This window comes from Pseudophryne corroboree, chromosome 6 (genome assembly GCF_028390025.1).
Source record: "Pseudophryne corroboree isolate aPseCor3 chromosome 6, aPseCor3.hap2, whole genome shotgun sequence".
In the NCBI taxonomy this organism is placed as follows: Eukaryota; Metazoa; Chordata; class Amphibia; order Anura; family Myobatrachidae; genus Pseudophryne; species Pseudophryne corroboree.
In genome coordinates, this window is record NC_086449.1 from 292,551,547 (window position 1) to 292,572,111 (window position 20,565).

Here is a 20,565-nt window from a genome sequence, read left to right on the forward strand (position 1 = left end):
GCAGGCCAATTGTTTACCTGTTCCACCTGGTATTTTTTGTGTTTGAAAAACACCAATTTTTTCCCTGTTTTGTTCTTCGCTGTGCGTCCATAACCATTGATAATAAGATCTGAACCACCCTGAAAATATAAAAGGACTAGATTCACATGTCACCCATTAATATTACTCTCCAGTGAACACAAAAGACTTTTGATTGCTTTTCCCATTGCTTCTATATGGCACAGTACAGTTCTTGTTCAATGTGTCAACTGGCCAGTTCATCCCTAACTGCATGGCTGATGCACCATAGCAGCCCTACAGTACTCAAGTTGTAAAGGTAATATAAAATGCTAAATAAATTATATAAACCATGCAAATATTTGAACATCTTATCACAAGGTTTATGGATAATGCTGTGATCATGAGAGCCTTGAAGGTATTAAATAGCAGTTTGCACTCAATCACTGACCAAATAGTACATAGAATATTGTACATTCCCTTAGGAAAGGCTAAGGAAAATATTGTAAACAACCTGTATTACAGATTTAGTATTCATTTTTCAATTAAAACCTTTATGCCACTGCTTCTATCAAGCGCCTGATTCATGCAACTTCAATGCTGGGAAGACTGCGCATGTGCAGGACAAGTTTTGCGCATATGCAATGACTCCTAAGTTGCTGCCTGATTGATAAGTTGCTGCCATCTGGGGGTGGTGAGGTGACGGAGATCCTGAAACAAGGGCCATGTCGTTCCTGAACATTCCGGAAATCCTAAGTAGCCCGAGGGTTATTTAAACGGCCGATGTTCGCGCAAGTGATCCGGCGCTGTCTCTTCGGATGGAGCAGCGGATCACACAAATATGCAGGAGACGTCTCCTGCGCATTGGCATATTTTAGCACAATAGCTGCATGTGTTACTGCGTCCATTTCTGAATCAGGCCCAAATTCCGCAATACACTCTTGGTATGTGTATAGCATGTGTGTAATAAACACAAATATGCATATGTCATACACATATATTTGTAGCCTGCAAGCTGTGCTGTACACTATACAAAGCTATGCATTATACAGGCTGAGACTGTCCTTATACCTAAAGGCCATTTATAACCTACATCAGAAATACTATTAAACATGCTTGGGATAGGCACATGATTATCCTTACGCAAGATAAAACACGGTTGAGGTTACCTAAAGGATAAGTAAAACGGGCAGACTCGATGGGCCAAGTAATTCTTATACGTCGTCCAAAATTCTATGTTTCTGTGTTATTATACCATGCCTATAATCTACAGAAATGTGGCATATCTGTTACAATGTCAATATTCTTCATGTCGACATGAGAATGCAGACATGGTTGTAATGCTGACATTGAACACATCGACACAGATATTATGTCAACATTGTTAGCATGAAGACATTATAGATTTGTGCTAATTCTGTCCCTAACCATAATGGCAGTCCTAATCCTAACCCGAGCCCTAAGCCCCCTCTTAATTTAGACATTGTATTAACACTTATATTTTGCAGGTGTCAAATTAAATGCTGTAGATTTTAATCATGTTGGCACCGTTAATTTCAACCTTCTGCTGTTGACACTGTGACCACCAACATCGTGACTGCATACAATCCACAGAATCTCATTACTGCTCTGTAACACATGCAATAACGTGCATATATGTAACCCTATCATATCTCTTCTGACTGATACCTTTGTGTCAATGTAGTGATTTGCCTCAACAGCAGATATCAGGGGATCTGCATTTTCTTCCATTTGGGTCATTGTCTTCCTTTCTTGGCTCTCTTGAGGTACTGAATCAGCAGTATGAGGTACTCTATCTGTTCCTTGTTGAACCATCTTTGCCAATGATGCTTTCCTGCATAAAAGACACAATATATTTCACAGTACTTTATTACCATACTGTATCTTCATCAGTCAGAAAATGAGCAGTCCTTGTGAAGTGGGTAGTAGTGCTGTTTTAATGCTATAAACGTTGTTTGATTGAGTGGCTTTTCTATATTTCAAATTCTGCTTACACACAAACTGCTTCATTTCTAGCTGTCTGCAAACCTGAAGGCTGAACGAACACATAAAAATACTGTTGCAAAATTGCCATTGTAATGACATCTTCCTCACCAAATGACTATGTCCACCCCCCTATCCTACAAGCCCTGGCTTCCTTTCCTTTGCAGAATCCAATTCAAGCTTCTCACACTCACAAAGCCCTCACCACTGGCATAACTACAACCCCCACAGCCACCGTGGAGGCTTGGAGGGTGTTGCCACTATTTCAGAAGCGGATTCCCATGTAAATCTGCTAAATGTCCCTCCTAAAATGGCCGCCTCCTTGGAGGATACAGATGCTAGAGGTCATACTTGACCTCTAGCATCTGACAGGGAGTCGGGAATGCTTAGCACTGGCACCCGTCGCCAATGAGTATTACACCCTTGGCAATGAGCATTACACTCCTGCCAACGAGCATGACACCCAGAGCATGAAACCCCTGGCAATGAGCATTACACCCCTGGCAATGAGCATGTCGCCCAGAGCATCAAACCTCTGGCAACAACATTACACACCCCTGGCAATGAGCATTACACAACCCAGGCAACAAGCATGACACCCAGAGCATGAAAGTCTTGACAACGAGCACTACACCCAGAGCATGAAACCCCTGGCAACGAGCAAGGAACCCAGAGCATGAAACCCCTGACATTACGGTGTGTGGCATAATGTATCACGTGCATTACGGTGTGTAGCATAATGTATCACGTGCATTACGGTGTGTAGCATAATGTGTCGGGGGCATTGCAGTGTGTGGCATAATGTGTAAGGGGCATTACTATAAGGAGGACAAATTACAAATAATGTAAGGAACATGAATCAGGATTTTTTTGCAGGTTGCAAAACTGGGGTTTAAGGTAGTCTTTTCCTGCAATGCCACACCCCTTTCAGTGAGGCCATACCCCCTTTTTGGAGCATCTACGGCATGTGGAAATTCTTTATTTTTCAAATGGGGTGGGGCAGAGACTTCTTTGGCTTACTTCTTTGGCTTGGGGGTGCAAAATTTCTAGTTACGCCATTGGCCCTCCCCCACTCCTCTCCCATTTACATCTCTTACCTTGGGGGTCATTCCGACCCTATCGCACGCTGCAGTTTTTTGCAGCCGTGCGATCGGGTCTCAACAGCGCATGTGTGCGGGCCACAATGCGCAGGCGCGTCGCTGCCCGACGACGAGCAACGTCGAAAAAAAGGAAGAAAGCGGTTGCAGCGGCGAACACAAGAAGATTGACAGGAAGAGGCCGGCTGGGGGTGTCAACTCACTGTTTGAAGGAATGTCCGGCCGAACACAGGCGTGCCCGGCCGTTTCCAGGGAGGGAACCTGACGTCACCTCAGGCCGGATCGTCACAGCGGCTAAGTAAGTCCTGAGCTGTGCAGAGACTGCACAAACTTTTGTTAATGCAGCTCTCTGCACAAGCAATCGCTCCCCTGCACAGCGTTTACCCCCTCCCCTGTAGGCGGCGATTACCTGGTCGCAGCAGTGCACAAATCCGCCTGCGTGTGACCAGTTCGGAATGAGGACCCTTATCTCCCTTTATACTCCCACCCATCCTCTTTCTTCCACTAATGCACACTGCCTCTCCTGCCTACTAATTACTTCCTCCTACCTCCAAGATTTTTCACGTGCTTTCCCCTATCTCTGGAATCCTCTACCTCTCCCCATCAGACTCTCCAAATCTCTACAAAACTTCAAACGGGCTCTCAAGACCCACTTCTTCACCAAAGCCATCCAAATCTCATCTTAACACTCTGTTTCACGCTCTCTGTCTACCCCATCTGTGTCACCCCTGTCGGTCTGCCCCTGCCCTTTATAATGTAAGCTCTTACGAGCAGGGCTCTCTACCAACATGTACTTTTCCTTTTACTTAAACCATCTTCCACAGCACTAAAGCCCACGGTTTACTCCCACCTTGATACTTATTTCAGTGTCGTCTGCTGATGTAGCTATGGTTATATACCCTGTACTTGTCCTATATTGTCTTCAACTGTAAGTCACTGTTTTCCTGTTTTACTTATTTGTTTATGTACTCCTTAACTGGGTGCTGTGGATCCCTAATAATAATAATAATAAGAAGAAGAATAATATTATATCTTAAGAGAATATGGGGTAAATTTACTAAGATGGGAGTTCTATTTAAGATGGGATGTTGCCCATAGCAACCAATCAGATTCCAGGTATTATCTTCTAGAAGCTGCTAGATAAATGAGAAATAGAAACTGATTGGTTGCTATGGGCAACATCCCATCTTAAATAGAACTCCCATCTTAGTTAATTTAGCCCTAGCTGTCTATGGAAAGTCTAACTACTGTATATATACACAGGCAGCAATGGAGGCTGTGGCACATGCAGTCTATACAGATATACAGTATTTTATAAGTATGTACATTACATTTCATCATGCAATAGGTGTAATAACATTACTGTAACCAGTAATATAATCACTTTAACTATTTCAGGTACAAACCTGGCTTTGCTGCGGTAAATCAGAATGAGCACACAGATGACGATGCAGGTCAGTGCAATACATACTCCCACCACAATACCAGTCATTGATTTTTGGTCCAGGTGGTAAAAATAATCTGCAATAAACAAAAATTGATAAAGTTGCAAAAGTGTTTGCTTCCATTTACTAATACTCTTTTGGTGGGGGATTTTTGTGAGTATCCTTGTCTGTGCCTGCCCTGATTTCTCATTCAACTCTCTTAACTATGTTATCAGTTTTCCTGTGGAACTATGTTGTAATTAAGCAATCACTTGAGAAAACAAAGTACAGTACGTATTCATTCCATTGTAGTCAGACAGGTGGATAAGATTTACATGGAATAAACAAACGGAAACACAATATTATGGAATAATGTTGAAAGATACTCATTTGCATACACACATATGGTAGGATATATAAAAGGGTACACATGGGGAGATGTGTGCTGAGCAATCTAGCACAGGCCGTTCAGCACACATCTCTCCCCCTGCTGAGCACACAAGGGGGACGCTCAAGTGAGCGATCTACTAGATTGTGCCTGCATGCAGGCCAATCTAGAACCGGTGATAGCGCCGCGCAGGGCCGCGCATTGCTATCGCTATAGGGCATACACACGTGAGAGATCCGTGCTTAATTTCTAAACAATCTGGTCAGATCGCTTGGAAATTAAGCACGGATCTCTCTGTGTGTACCCCCTTAACATATTGTTACATTGTAGACAGATTGTGTGTCACAAACTGCAAAGATAATGCCCTGTGGGGGTTATTCAGGTCAGGTTGCAAATTCTGCTAAAAAGCAGGGGGCCACCCTCCACAGGGCAAGGCCGCCCAGCGGCTGCGACTGCAATTAATTGTGGTCGCATCAACTGTGGATGACCTCTTGCCTCCGCAGCTGTAAAGGCAGGCGGGCCAGCACCATTTTTTTCAATTGGCGTGTGACATCACGCATCCGCCCCAAAAATGGCTCCGACCCACCTCCGCAACAGTCCATTGCCGCCCCCTGCCTGCCCTTAGAACACCTCTACCTGTCAATCGAGTAGAGGCACTCGCAGCCAATGCGATGCTATCGCATTGCCCGGGCAGGACGGGACCTGCGCGTGCGCAGTGGTGCCACCAACAGGGATATTGCGGTAGCATGGAATAACCCCCTATGACCTCCATGTAGAAAAATGAGAACTGTAGGAAGCAGAAATGTTAATGAGCATCCACTGGCAGCTGAAACTAGGCTGTACCTCTCTCTCTCTCTCTATATATATATATATATATATATACACACACACACACACACACACACACACACACACACACACACACACACACACACAGGTTGAGTATCCCTTATCCAAAATCCCACATTATTGGGTCCCCTACTGAGATAATAACATATATATTATGTGTGTGTGTATATATATATATATATATATATATATATAATAAGAATTTACTTACCGATAATTCTATTTCTCATAGTCCGTAGTGGATGCTGGGGACTCCGTAAGGACCATGGGGAATAGCGGCTCCGCAGGAGACTGGGCACAAAGTAAAAGCTTTAGGACTAGCTGGTGTGCACTGGCTCCTCCCCCTATGACCCTCCTCCAAGCCTCAGTTAGGATACTGTGCCCGGACGAGCGTACACAATAAGGAAGGATTTTGAATCCCGGGTAAGACTCATACCAGCCACACCAATCACACCGTATAACCTGTGATCTGAACCCAGTTAACAGCATGATAACAGAGGAGCCTCTGAAAGATGGCTCACAACAATAATAACCCGATTTTTGTAACAATAACTATGTACAAGTATTGCAGACAATCCGCACTTGGGATGGGCGCCCAGCATCCACTACGGACTATGAGAAATAGAATTATCGGTAAGTAAATTCTTATTTTCTCTAACGTCCTAAGTGGATGCTGGGGACTCCGTAAGGACCATGGGGATTATACCAAAGCTCCCAAACGGGCGGGAGAGTGCGGATGACTCTGCAGCACCAAATGAGAGAACTCCAGGTCCTCCTCAGCCAGGATATCAATTTTGTAGAATTTTACAAACGTATTTGCTCCTGACCAAGTAGCTGCTCGGCAAAGTTGTAAAGCCGAGACCCCTCGGGCAGCCGCCCAAGATGAGCCCACCTTCCTTGTGGAGTGGGCATTTACAGATTTTTGGCTGTGGCAGGCCTGCCACAGAATGTGCAAGCTGAATTGTACTACAAATCCAACGAGCAATAGTCTGCTTAGAAGCAGGAGCACCCAGCTTGTTGGGTGCACACAGGATAAACAGCGAGTCAGATTTCCTGACTCCAGCCATCCTGGAAACATATATTTTCAGGGCACTGACAACGTCTAGCAACTTGGAGGCCTCCAAGTCCCTAGTAGCCGCAGGCACCACCAATAGGTTGGTTCAGGTGAGACGCTGAAACCACCTTGGGGAGAAACTGAGGACGAGTCCTCAATTCCGCCCTGTCCGAATGGAAAATCAGATAAGGGCTTTTTCAGGATAAAGCCGCCAATTGTGACACGCGCCTGGCCCAGGCCAGGGCCAACAGCATGACCACTTTCCATGTGAGATATTTTAACTCCACAGATTTAAGTGGTTCAAACCAATGTGACTTTTGGAACCCAAAACTACATTGAGATCCCAAAGTGCCACTGGAGGCACAAAAGGAGGCTGTATATGCAGTACCCCTTTTACAAACGTCTGAACTTCAGGGACTGAAGCTAGTTCTTTTTGGAAGAAAATTGACAGGGCCGAAATTTGAACCTTAATGGACCCCAATTTCAGGCCCATAGACACTCCTGTTTGCAGGAAATGTAGGAATCGACCCAGTTGAATTTCCTCCGTCGGGCCTTACTGGCCTCGCACCACGCAACATATTTTCGCCAATTGCGGTGATAATGTTTTTGCGGTTACATCCTTCCTGGCTTTGATCAGGATAGGGATGACTTCATCCGGAATGCCTTTTTTCCTTCAGGATCCGGCGTTCAACCGCCATGCCGTCAAACGCAGCCGCGGTAAGTCTTGGAACAGACAGGGTCCTTGCTGGAGCAGGTCCCTTCTTAGAGGTAGAGGCCACGGATCCTCCGTGAGCATCTCTTGAAGTTCCGGTTACCAAGTCCTTCTTGGCCAATCCGGAACCACGAATATAGTGCTTACTCCTCTCCATCTTATCAATCTCAGTACCTTGGGTATGAGAGGCAGAGGAGGGAACACATACCCTGACTGGTACACCCACGGTGTTACCAGAGCGTCTACAGCTTATTGCCTGAGGGTCCCTGGACCTGGCGCAATACCTGTCGAGTTTTTAATCATGTGGAAGACTTCTGGGTGAAGTTCCCACTCTCCCGGGTGGAGGTCGTGCTGAGGAAGTCTGCTTCCCAGTTGTCCACTCCAGGAATGAATACTGCTGACAGTGCTATCACATGATTTTCCGCCCAGCGAAGAATCCTTGCAGCTTCTGCCATTGCCCTCCTGCTTCTTGTGCCACCCTGTCTGTTTACGTGGGTGACTGCCGTGATGTTGTCCGACTGGATCAACACCGGCTGACCTTGAAGCAGAGGTCTTGCTAAGCTTAGAGCATTGTAAATGTCCCTTAGCTTCAGGATATTTATGTGAAGTGATGTCTCCAGGCTTGACCATAAGCCCTGGATATTCCTTCCCTGTGTGACTGCTCCCCAGCCTCGCAGGCTGGCATCCGTGGTCACCAGGACCCAGTCCTGAATGCCTAATCTGCGGCCCTCTAGAAGATGAGCACTCTGCAACCACCACAGGAGGGACACCCTTGTCCTTGGTGACAGGGTTATCCGCTGATGCATCTGAAGATGCGATCCGGACCATTTGTCCAGCAGGTCCCACTGGAAAGTTCTTGCGTGGAATCTGCCGAATGGGATTGCTTCGTAGGAAGCCACCATTTTACCCAGAACCCTTGTGCATTGATGCACTGAGACTTGGCTCGGTTTTAGGAGGTTCCTGACTAGCTCGGATAACTCCCTGGCTTTCTCCTCCGGGAGAAACACCTTTTTCTGGACTGTGTCCAGGATCATCCCTAGGAACAGAAGACACGTCGTCGGAACCAGGTGCGATTTTGGAATATTGAGAATCCAATCGTGCTGCCGCAACACTACCTGAGATAGTGCTACACCGACCTCCAACTGTTCCCTGGATCTTACCCTTATCAGGGAATTGTCCAAGGAAGGGATAACTAAAATTCACTTCCTTCGAAGGAATATCATCATTTCGGCCATTACCTTGGTAAAGACCCGGGGTGCCGTGTACCATCCATACGGCAGCGTCTGAACTGATAGTGACAGTTCTGTACCATAAACCTGAGGTACCCTTGGTGAGAAGGGTAAATTTTGACATGAAGGTAAGCATCCTTGATGTCCCGAGACATCATGTAGTCCCCTTCTTCCAGGTTCGCAATCACTGCTCTGAGTGACTCAATCTTGAATTTGAACCTCTGTACGTAAGTGTTCAAAGATTTTAGATTTAGAATCGGTCTCACCGAGCCGTCCGGCTTCGGTACCACAACAGTGTGGAATAATACCCCGTTCCCTGTTGCAGGAGGGGTATCTTGATTATCACCTGCTGGGAATACAGCTTGTGAATGGCTTCCAAAACTGTCTCCCTGTCAGAAGGAGACATCGGTAAAGCCGACTTTAGGAAACGGCGAGGGGGAGACGTCTCGAATTCTAATTTGTACCCCTGAGATATCACCTGAAGGATCCAGGGGTCTACTTGCGAGTGAGCCCACTGCGCGCTGAAATTCATTGAGACGGGCCCCCCACCGTGCCTGATTCTGCTTGTAAAGCCCCAGCGTATACTGAGGGCTTGGCAGAGGCGGGAGAGGGTTTCTGTTCCTGGGAACTGGCTGATTTCTGCAGCCTTTTTCCACTCCCTCTGTCACGGGGCAGAAATGAGGAACCTTTTGCCCGCTTGTCCACGAAAAGACTGCGCCTGATAATACGGCGTCTTCTCATGTTGAGAGGCGACCTGGGGTACAAACGTGGAATTCCCAGCTGTTGCCGTGGCCACCAGGTCTGAAAGACCGACCCCAAATAACTCCTCCCTTAATAAAGCAATACTTCCAAATGCCGTTTGGAATACGCATCACCTGACCACTGACGTGTCCATAACCCTCTACTGGTAGAAATGGACAACGCGCTTAGACTTGATGCCAGTCGGCAAATATTCCGCTGTGCATCACGCATATATAAAAATGCATCTTTTAAATGCTCTATAGGCAAAAATATACTGTCCCTATCTAGGGTATCAATATTTTCAGTCAGGGAATCCGACCACGCCAACCCAGCACTGCACATCCAGGCTGAGGCGATTGCTGGTCGCAGTATAACACCAGTATGAGTGTATATACTTTTAAGGATATTTTCCAGCCTCCAATCTGCTGGCTCCTTAAGGGCGGCCGTTTCTGGAGACGGTAACGCCACTTGTTTTGATAAGCGTGTGAGCGCCTTATCCACCCTAGGGGGTGTTTCCCAACGAGCCCTAACCTCTGGTGGGAAGGGATATAGTGCCAATAATTTTTTAGAAATTAGCAGTTTTTTGTCGGGGGTAACCCACGCTTCATCACACACTTCATTCAATTCATCTGATTCAGGAAAAACTACGGGTAGTTTTTTCACACCCCACATAATACCCCTTTTTGTGGTACTTGCAGTATCAGAGATGTGCAAAACCTCCTTCATTGCCGTGATCATGTAACGTGTGGCCCTACTGGAAAATAAGATTTTACTTACCGATAAATCTATTTCTCGGAGTCCGTAGTGGATGCTGGGGTTCCTGAAAGGACCATGGGGAATAGCGGCTCCGCAGGAGACAGGGCACAAAAAGTAAAGCTTTTCCAGATCAGGTGGTGTGCACTGGCTCCTCCCCCTATGACCCTCCTCCAGACTCCAGTTAGGTACTGTGCCCGGACGAGCGTACACAATAAGGGAGGATTTTGAATCCCGGGTAAGACTCATACCAGCCACACCAATCACACCGTACAACTTGTGATCTAAACCCAGTTAACAGTATGATAACAGCGGAGCCTCTGAAAGATGGCTTCCTTCAACAATAACCCGAATTAGTTAACAATAACTATGTACAATTATTGCAGATAATCCGCACTTGGGATGGGCGCCCAGCATCCACTACGGACTCCGAGAAATAGATTTATCGGTAAGTAAAATCTTATTTTCTCTATCGTCCTAGTGGATGCTGGGGTTCCTGAAAGGACCATGGGGATTATACCAAAGCTCCCAAACGGGCGGGAGAGTGCGGATGACTCTGCAGCACCGAATGAGAGAACTCCAGGTCCTCCTTAGCCAGAGTATCAAATTTGTAAAATTTTACAAACGTGTTCTCCCCTGACCACGTAGCTGCTCGGCAAAGTTGTAATGCCGAGACCCCTCGGGCAGCCGCCCAAGATGAGCCCACCTTCCTTGTGGAGTGGGCCTTTACAGATTTAGGCTGTGGCAGGCCTGCCACAGAATGTGCAAGTTGGATTGTGCTACAGATCCAACGAGCAATCGTCTGCTTAGACGCAGGAGCACCCATCTTGTTGGGTGCATACAATATAAACAACGAGTCAGATTTTCTGACTCCAGCTGTCCTTGCAATATATATTTTTAATGCTCTGACAACGTCCAGTAACTTGGAGTCCTCCAAGTCACTTGTAGCCGCAGGCACTACAATAGGCTGGTTCAGATGAAATGCTGACACCACCTTAGGGAGAAAATGCGGACGAGTCCGCAGTTCTGCCCTGTCCGAATGGAAAATCAGATATGGGCTTTTGTAAGATAAAGCTGCCAGTTCTGACACTCTCCTGGCCGAAGCCAGGGCTAGAAGCATGGTCACTTTCCATGTGAGATATTTCAAATCCACCTTCTTTAGTGGTTCAAACCAATGAGATTTTAGAAAGTCCAAAACCACATTGAGATCCCACGGTGCCACTGGAGGCACCACAGGAGGCTGTATATGTAGCACTCCCTTAACAAAGGTCTGGACTTCAGGGACTGAAGCCAATTCTTTTTGAAAGAAAATCGACAGGGCCGAAATTTGAACCTTAATAGATCCCAATTTGAGACCCATAGACAATCCTGATTGCAGGAAATGTAGGAATCGACCCAGTTGAAATTCCTCCGTCGGAGCACTCCGATCTTCGCACCACGCAACATATTTTCGCCAAATTCGGTGATAATGTTGCACGGTTACTTCCTTCCTTGCTTTAATCAAAGTAGGAATGACTTCTTCCGGCATGCCTTTTTCCTTTAGGATCCGGCGTTCAACCGCCATGCCGTCAAACGCAGCCGCGGTAAGTCTTGAAACAGACAGGGACCCTGCTGAAGCAAGTCCCTCCTTAGAGGTAGAGGCCACGGATCTTCCGTGATCATCTCTTGAAGTTCCGGGTACCAAGTCCTTCTTGGCCAATCCGGAACCACTAGTATCGTCTTAACGCCTCTTTGCCGTATAATTCTCAATACTTTTGGTATGAGAGGCAGAGGAGGAAACACATACACCGACTGGTACACCCAAGGCGTTACCAGCGCGTCCACAGCTATTGCCTGCGGATCTCTTGACCTGGCGCAATACCTGTCCAGTTTTTTGTTGAGGCGAGACGCCATCATGTCCACCATTGGTCTTTCCCAACGGGTTACCAGCAAGTGGAAGACTTCTGGATGAAGTCCCCACTCTCCCGGGTGAAGATCGTGTCTGCTGAGGAAGTCTGCTTCCCAGTTGTCCACTCCCGGGATGAACACTGCTGACAGTGCTATCACATGATTCTCTGCCCAGCGAAGAATCCTTGCAGCTTCTGCCATTGCACTCCTGCTTCTTGTGCCGCCCTGTCTGTTCACATGGGCGACTGCCGTGATGTTGTCCGACTGGATCAACACTGGTTTTCCCTGAAGCAGAGGTTCTGCCTGGCTTAGAGCATTGTATATTGCTCTTAGTTCCAGAATGTTTATGTGAAGAGACGTTTCCAGGCTCGTCCATACTCCCTGGAAGTTTCTTCCTTGTGTGACTGCTCCCCAGCCTCTCAGGCTGGCGTCCGTGGTCACCAGGATCCAATCCTGTATGCCGAATCTGCGGCCCTCCAATAGATGAGCACTCTGCAACCACCACAGAAGAGACACCCTTGTCCTTGGAGACAGGGTTATCCGCAGGTGCATCTGAAGATGCGACCCTGACCATTTGTCCAACAGATCCCTTTGGAAAATTCTTGCGTGGAATCTGCCGAATGGAATTGCTTCGTAAGAAGCCACCATTTTTCCCAGGACTCTTGTGCATTGATGTACAGACACCTTTCCTGGTTTTAGGAGGTTCCTGACAAGCTCGGATAACTCCTTGGCTTTTTCCTCCGGGAGAAAAACCTTTTTCCGAACCGTGTCCAGAATCATCCCTAGGAACAGCAGACGAGTTGTCGGCATTAACTGGGATTTTGGAATATTCAGAATCCACCCGTGCTGTTTTAGCACTTCTTGAGACAGTGCTAATCCCATCTCTAGCTGTTCTCTGGACCTTGCCCTTATTAGGAGATCGTCCAAGTATGGGATAATTAATATGCCTTTTCTTCGAAGAAGAATCATCATCTCGGCCATTACCTTTGTAAAGACCCGAGGTGCCGTGGACAATCCGAACGGCAGCGTCTGAAACTGATAGTGACAGTTTTGTACAACGAACCTGAGGTACCCCTGGTGTGAGGGGTAAATTGGAACGTGGAGATACGCATCCTTGATGTCCAAGGATACCATAAAGTCCCCCTCTTCCAGGTTCGCTATCACTGCTCTGAGTGACTCCATCTTGAACTTGAACTTCTCTTGTTGTAGAAGAGGTACCTTGACTATCACCTGCTGAGAGTACAGCTTGTGAATGGCTTCCAAAACCGTCTCCCTTTCGGAGGGGGACGTTGGTAAAGCAGACTTCAGGAAACGGCGAGGTGGATCTGTCTCTAATTCCAACCTGTACCCCTGAGATATTATCTGCAGGATCCAGGGATCTACCTGCGAGTGAGCCCACTGCGCGCTGTAATTTTTGAGACGACCACCCACCGTCCCCGAGTCCGCTTGAGAAGCCCCAGCGTCATGCTGAGGCTTTTGTAGAAGCCGGGGAAGGCTTCTGTTCCTGGGAAGGAGCTGCCTGTTGCTGTCTCTTCCCTCGACCTCTGCCTCGTGGCAGATATGAATAGCCCTTTGCTGTCTTATTTTTAAAGGAACGAAAGGGCTGCGGTTGAAAAGTCGGTGCCTTTTTCTGTTGGGGAGTGACTTGAGGTAGAAAGGTGGATTTCCCGGCTGTAGCCGTGGCCACCAAATCTGATAGACCGACTCCAAATAACTCCTCCCCTTTATACGGCAAAACTTCCATATGTCGTTTTGAATCCGCATCGCCTGTCCACTGTCGCGTCCATAAAGCTCTTCTGGCCGAAATGGACATAGCACTTACCCGTGATGCCAGTGTGCAGATATCCCTCTGTGCATCACGCATATAAAGAAATGCATCCTTTATTTGTTCTAACGACAGTAAAATATTGTCCCTGTCCAGGGTATCAATATTTTCAATCAGGGACTCTGACCAAACTACCCCAGCACTGCACATCCAGGCAGTCGCTATAGCTGGTCGTAGTATAACACCTGCATGTGTGTATATACTTTTTTGGATATTTTCCATCCTCCTATCTGATGGATCTTTAAGTGCGGCCGTCTCAGGAGAGGGTAACGCCACTTGTTTAGATAAGCGTGTTAGCGCCTTGTCCACCCTAGGAGGTGTTTCCCAGCGCTCCCTAACCTCTGGCGGGAAAGGGTATAATGCCAATAATTTCTTTGAAATTATCAGCTTTTTATCAGGGGCAACCCACGCTTCATTACACACGTCATTTAATTCTTCTGATTCAGGAAAAACTATAGGTAGTTTTTTCACACCCCACATAATACCCTGTTTAGTGGTACCTGTAGTATCAGCTAAATGTAACGCCTCCTTCATTGCCAAAATCATATAACGTGTGGCCCTACTGGAAAATACGGTTGATTCGTCACCGTCACCACTGGAGTCAGTGCCTGTGTCTGGGTCTGTGTCGACCGACTGAGGCAAAGGGCGTTTCACAGCCCCTGACAGTGTTTGAGTCGCCTGGACAGGCACTAATTGATTGTCCGGCCGTCTCATGTCGTCAAACGACTGCTTTAGCGTGTTGACACTATCCCGTAGTTCCATAAATAAAGGCATCCATTCTGGTGTCGACTCCCTAGGGGGTGACATCCTCATATTTGGCAATTGCTCCGCCTCCACACCAATATCGTCCTCATACATGTCGACACACACGTACCGACACACAGCAGACACACAGGGAATGCTCCTAACGAAGACAGGACCCACTAGCCCTTTGGGGAGACAGAGGGAGAGTTTGCCAGCACACACCAAAAGCGCTATATATAACAGGGATAGCCTTATAATAAGTGCTCCCTTATAGCTGCTTTATATATATCAAAATATCGCCATAAATTTGCCCCCCCCTCTCTGTTTTACCCTGTTTCTGTAGTGCAGTGCAGGGGAGAGACCTGGGAGCCGTCCTGACCAGCGGAGCTGTGAGAGGAAATGGCGCCGTGTGCTGAGGAGATAGGCCCCGCCCCTTTTCCGGCGGGCTCGTCTCCCGCTATTTAGTGAATCCAGGCAGGGGTTAAATATCTCCATATAGCCTCTGGGGGCTATATGTGAGGTATTTTTAGCCTTTATATAGGTTACATTTGCCTCCCAGGGCGCCCCCCCCCAGCGCCCTGCACCCTCAGTGACTGCGTGTGAAGTGTGCTGAGAGGAAAATGGCGCACAGCTGCAGTGCTGTGCGCTACCTTTAGAAGACTGCAGGAGTCTTCAGCCGCCGATTCTGGACCTCTTCTGACTTCAGCATCTGCAAGGGGGCCGGCGGCGCGGCTCCGGTGACCATCCAGGCTGTACCTGTGATCGTCCCTCTGGAGCTGATGTCCAGTAGCCAAGAAGCCAATCCATCCTGCACGCAGGTGAGTTCACTTCTTCTCCCCTCAGTCCCTCGTTGCAGTGATCCTGTTGCCAGCAGGACTCACTGTAAAATAAAAAACCTAAGCTAAACTTTTTCTAAGCAGCTCTTTAGGAGAGCCACCTAGATTGCACCCTTCTCGGCCGGGCACAAAAATCTAACTGGAGTCTGGAGGAGGGTCATAGGGGGAGGAGCCAGTGCACACCACCTGATCTGGAAAAGCTTTACTTTTTGTGCCCTGTCTCCTGCGGAGCCGCTATTCCCCATGGTCCTTTCAGGAACCCCAGCATCCACTAGGACGATAGAGAAAATACGTTTGTTTCTTCACCGTCGACACTGGAGTCAGTGTCTGTGTCTGGGTCCGTGTCGACCCACTGAGGTAACGGGCGTTTAATAGCCCCTGACGGTGTTTGAGACGCCTGGACAGGCACTAACTGAGCTGCCGGCTGTCTCATGTCGTCAACAGTTTTCTGTAACGTGCCGACACTGTCACGTAATTCCTTAATTACGGCCATCCATTCAGGTGTCGACTCCCTAGGGGGTGACATCACCATTATAGGCAATTGCTCCGCCTCCACATCATTTTCCTCCTCATACATGTCGACACACACGTACCGACACCCAGCACACACACAGGGAATGCTCTGATAGAGGACAGGACCCACTTAGCCCCTTGGGGAGACAGAGGGAGAGTTTGCCAGCACACACCAGAGCGCTATATATGTATAGGGACAACCTTACAATAAGTGTCTATCCCTTATAGCTGCTTATATCTGTTATTTTGCCAAATAAGTGCCCCCCTCTCTTTTTTACCCTGTTTCTGTAGTTGCAGGATGCAGGGGAGATTCTGGGAGCCTTCCTACCAGCGGAGCTGTGTGGAAAAATGGCGCTGTGTGCTGAGGAGATAGGCCCCGCCCCCTTCACGGCGGGCTCTTCTCCCGCTTTTTTCTGGAAAACTGGCAGGGGTTAAATACATCCATATAGCCCAGGAGCTATATGTGATGTATTTTTTGCCAAATAAGGTAAATTCATTGCTTCCCAGGGCGCCCCCCCCTAGCGCCCTGCACCCTCAGTGACCGAAGTGTGAAGTGTGCTGAGAGCAATGGCGCACAGCTGCAGTGCTGTGCGCTACCTTATGAAGACAGGAAAGTCTTCTGCCGCCGATTTATGGACCTCTTCTTGCTTCAGCATCTGTAAGGGGGCCGGCGGCGCGGCTCCGGGACCCATCCATGGCTGGGCCTGTGATCGGCCCTCTGGAGCTAATGTCCAGTAGCCTAAGAAGCCCAATCCACTCTGCACGCAGGTGAGTTCGCTTCTTCTCCCCTTAGTCCCTCGATGCAGTGAGCCTGTTGCCAGCAGGTCTCACTGAAAATAAAAAACCTATTTAAACTTTTACTCTAAGCAGCTCAGGAGAGCCACCTAGATTGCACCCTTCTCGTTCGGGCACAAAATCTTAACTGAGGCTTGGAGGAGGGTCATAGGGGGAGGAGCCAGTGCACACCAGCTAGTCCTAAAGCTTTTACTTTGTGCCCAGTCTCCTGCGGAGCCGCTATTCCCCATGGTCCTTACGGAGTCCCCAGCATCCACTTAGGACGTTAGAGAAATATATATATATATATATATATATATATATAATAAAAGGAAATTTCCGGCACTCCAATGGTAACAATAAACTGTGCTGCGGTGCCCTCCTCGTCAGCTTAGCATAAGCCAACAATATACAAACGGATGTGAGGCGGCACTCACGCAGGCTGATTCAAATAGAAAAGTTTCTCTTTATTGCCGACATGTTTCGGGGAAACTCCAAGCCCTGAGGACGGGGAGTTTCCCCGAAACATGTCGGCAATAAAGAGAAACTTTTCTATTTGAATCAGCCTGCGTGAGTGCCGCCTCACATCCGTTTGTATATATATATATATATATATATATATATATATGTCATTATCTCAGTAGGGGACCCAAAAATGTGTGATTTAGAATTTTGGATAAGGGATATACAAGCTATATATATATACAGTCACACTTCTGCAGCAGTCAGACAATAAGACAGTAAGGCAGGTCTCCTGGTCAACATTTCAATGTTTACCACATTTTCATCAGGACGTGTGGTAAACATTGAAACGCTGACCAGGAGACCTGCCTTATTGTCTTCGTGCCGCAGAAGTGTGACTGTATGTAAGTAGCACTGCCGCTGCGCAGTGTAATACTGAGGGCAACGGAGTAAATATATTTGACAATGCCAAATTCCCTTGTCGTATAAACAACCCTTTATGAAGCTAAGAACACTGTACGCTGTTTGCTTAAGAAATACCGTATGGGTACGCTATCTGCGTAACGATCGCTAAGCCGTAGGCGAGACGCTCAAGCGTCACGTTCGCTCACGGCCCAGTGATCACAGGACACGTTATTGGTTATGTCTAGGGGAATGATTCGCTGTAGCGTAGCCTACGCTCGAGACCACGAGGAGGTCACCAGCGATGCAGACGCTCACAACACTATACCTTTATGTTAAAACCTTATACCAATGAAATACACTGAATACCTTAATGTGAGTACAGGGTGTAAGTGCAACCTTGTGTAACCTGACTAACTACAAAGCTGCTTGAGCGTCACCGACGCTCAAGTGAACACTTAACACTATAGAAAATACACAGATACTGGTTTAGGTTCCAAAGCCTATTAACTATGTATTATAACTAATATACTTGCAAAAAGGAATCACAGGACAAATGATACACTACAGTATAACATAAACCACCTAACCAGATAACTATACAGGAAACACACTACAATACAATACAGTTAAGTTTAAGGAGAAATAAGAGAAGATGAGAAGACAAGAGAGAGAGAGAGATTTGAGAGAGATTGGCTCACAATAACATTAAAAGACAATATGGTTGCAGCGAAGCTTACACATGTGAGGAACAATCGCTGCGCAGTTAATCAATGCTGAGAATCTTTGTTTAGAAAGTACTTGAGCTTACCCATGCTGCCTGTCCCTATATACACAACACCCAGCTACACAATCGTCCCTACAATGCCGCATGGGGCAGAAGCTAGACTCCATTTTATTCCAAAATGTCCAAGCCTCAAAACAATGCATATGTTCTGATTTTACAATTCCAAACAATCTAAATCACCTTTCACAATTTCAAGCAAACACAGTATCTCTATAACCAGAGCATATGAGTTATCACAAGACCAGACCACCAGGTACTCACAAGTATCAGCCTGCCATTGCTACCCGCACATATTCAAAAGTACTGCATGGTGGTATTTATGATTAACAAGATCCCAGCTACCATCACAGATTCCACAGGGCACCAACACTAACACCCAACAATCATCACAGCCAAGTTACAATATCCTATTTAAACCAGAAAGCAATATGTCTATATTTCCTTCTATAGCCATGTGATTCTATACTTAGCCTTTGGGAAGGAATTCTGTCCTGGGGATGTAGCCGCCATGCTGCTTGATGCTAGCTTAGTTCTGAGTGTCAGTCAGCCCTGTGATCTCCAGTGGGTATATCATACCTGCATTCCAGCTGTGGGGGTGTGTCAACCACAGGAAGTGTGTGTCCCTCCCAGCATGTGAGCCAGCTGCATCAGTGGCCTTGGTTATGTAACACAATGGGTGATGACCAACACATTCCTGTCTAGTGAGAAGCTATTGTTTGGCGAATACAAAACAGAATCCTGTCTGGGTTTTGTTCTATATTCATGATGTCCACTTTCAGTTGAGACAATGACATCTCAGCCCTCATTCTCCTGTATACAAATCCAGCCCCATTTGTAAACACAGGTGTTGGCCCTCCTTATTGAGTCTCAAAAGCTCAGTGTAATTAAAGGCTATTGTACTCCGTCTGCGGGAAAGATACTGATTTGGAGTACAATTGATCTTCAATTACTATTCCTGTGTTTACCTTATGCATGTGTAGATATGAGGCCCTCTTAACATGCAAACTATTGTTTGGGGGATCTCTGAGGTCAAAGAGACATTTGAGACCTACTGATGCCTGTCTCCAACTGTTCAGATGCATGACTAAGTAAGAACAAATAATAATAAATAAATGGACATAACTTCTTATGTCCATAACTATTCGCACGAGCAATTAATACGCTCCAAACCAACACCGGAATATTGCTAATTAAATACTCTTCCGATGGGTACCAAACACTGCTGTATGATTCCTGTTAGACCCTTCGTACGATGCAAAGAGGGATTCCTCAGCTCAGGGACATTCTATTTTAACCAAACTTTCAGAATCTATCAAAGGGACCATGATCTATAAACTACATTAATTGTGAACAGTTGTAACGAATGGGTCGCACGCTACGACTACGTAAACTCTACCGTAAATACGCATACCGCGCCTGCGAGTGCACGCTATTGTGGGTATGCGCCTCCACGGGAGAGCGCACGCATGCGCAGCACGGACCAGTGTGCGGTGCAAATATGGCAACGTGCATAGAGACATTTTTCTGACTTCGACAGTCCACCCTTTGGCAGTCAATAATAACTGCCACAAAACGTTTAAGGAGAAAAATGTAAGTCAGGGGTTAATTGATTTCCATGGTGGGGTAAGGAAGAAGAGAGGAGTAGGTGTGAAAAGGGTATGACCTAGTGAGAAAGCAGAAGCATGTGTGTATGAGTCCATGTTTGGAGGGTCATGTATCATCGTGCCGTACGTGTGGTAAATCAAGCTTCGAGGTATTGCGAAGTATACATTTGAATTCCTTCTTATCCTGTGGTACAGGTCTGTGGATGGGCTGTCAAACTCTACCGAGCTCATTTCGGCTATGGTTGTAACAAAATGGGGATGCACATTTTAGTTGATGATACATGAATGGGGGAGGTATGTGGTTGCTGATATCTGTGCCTGTATTCCCTGTCGACTATGTGTGTTATTACCTGAGGGTTGTAGAGATGAAGATAAAGAACACTTATGGAGAATGCAATGATATTCTATGTCAGGGAAATGTACATCTGTCGTTGAGGTTGTGTTCGGTATCTGTTGAGAGTCGTCTTCTTTGCGCTGTATTGC

General features: G+C 46.9%; 1 protein-coding gene across 1 annotated transcript in view; it reads right to left on the bottom strand.

Moving 5' to 3' along the window:
* Positions 1–20,565, bottom strand: part of PRTG (protogenin) — a 219,702-nt gene that overhangs the window by 8,039 nt on the left and 191,098 nt on the right. The window contains exons 17-19 of the mRNA XM_063926136.1: positions 4,505–4,619; positions 1,687–1,852; positions 18–119 (exon numbers count right to left, since the gene is read on the bottom strand). Of these exons, the coding sequence (XP_063782206.1) occupies positions 18–119; positions 1,687–1,852; positions 4,505–4,619 (383 nt within the window). The remainder of the gene's footprint in view (positions 1–17; positions 120–1,686; positions 1,853–4,504; positions 4,620–20,565) is intronic.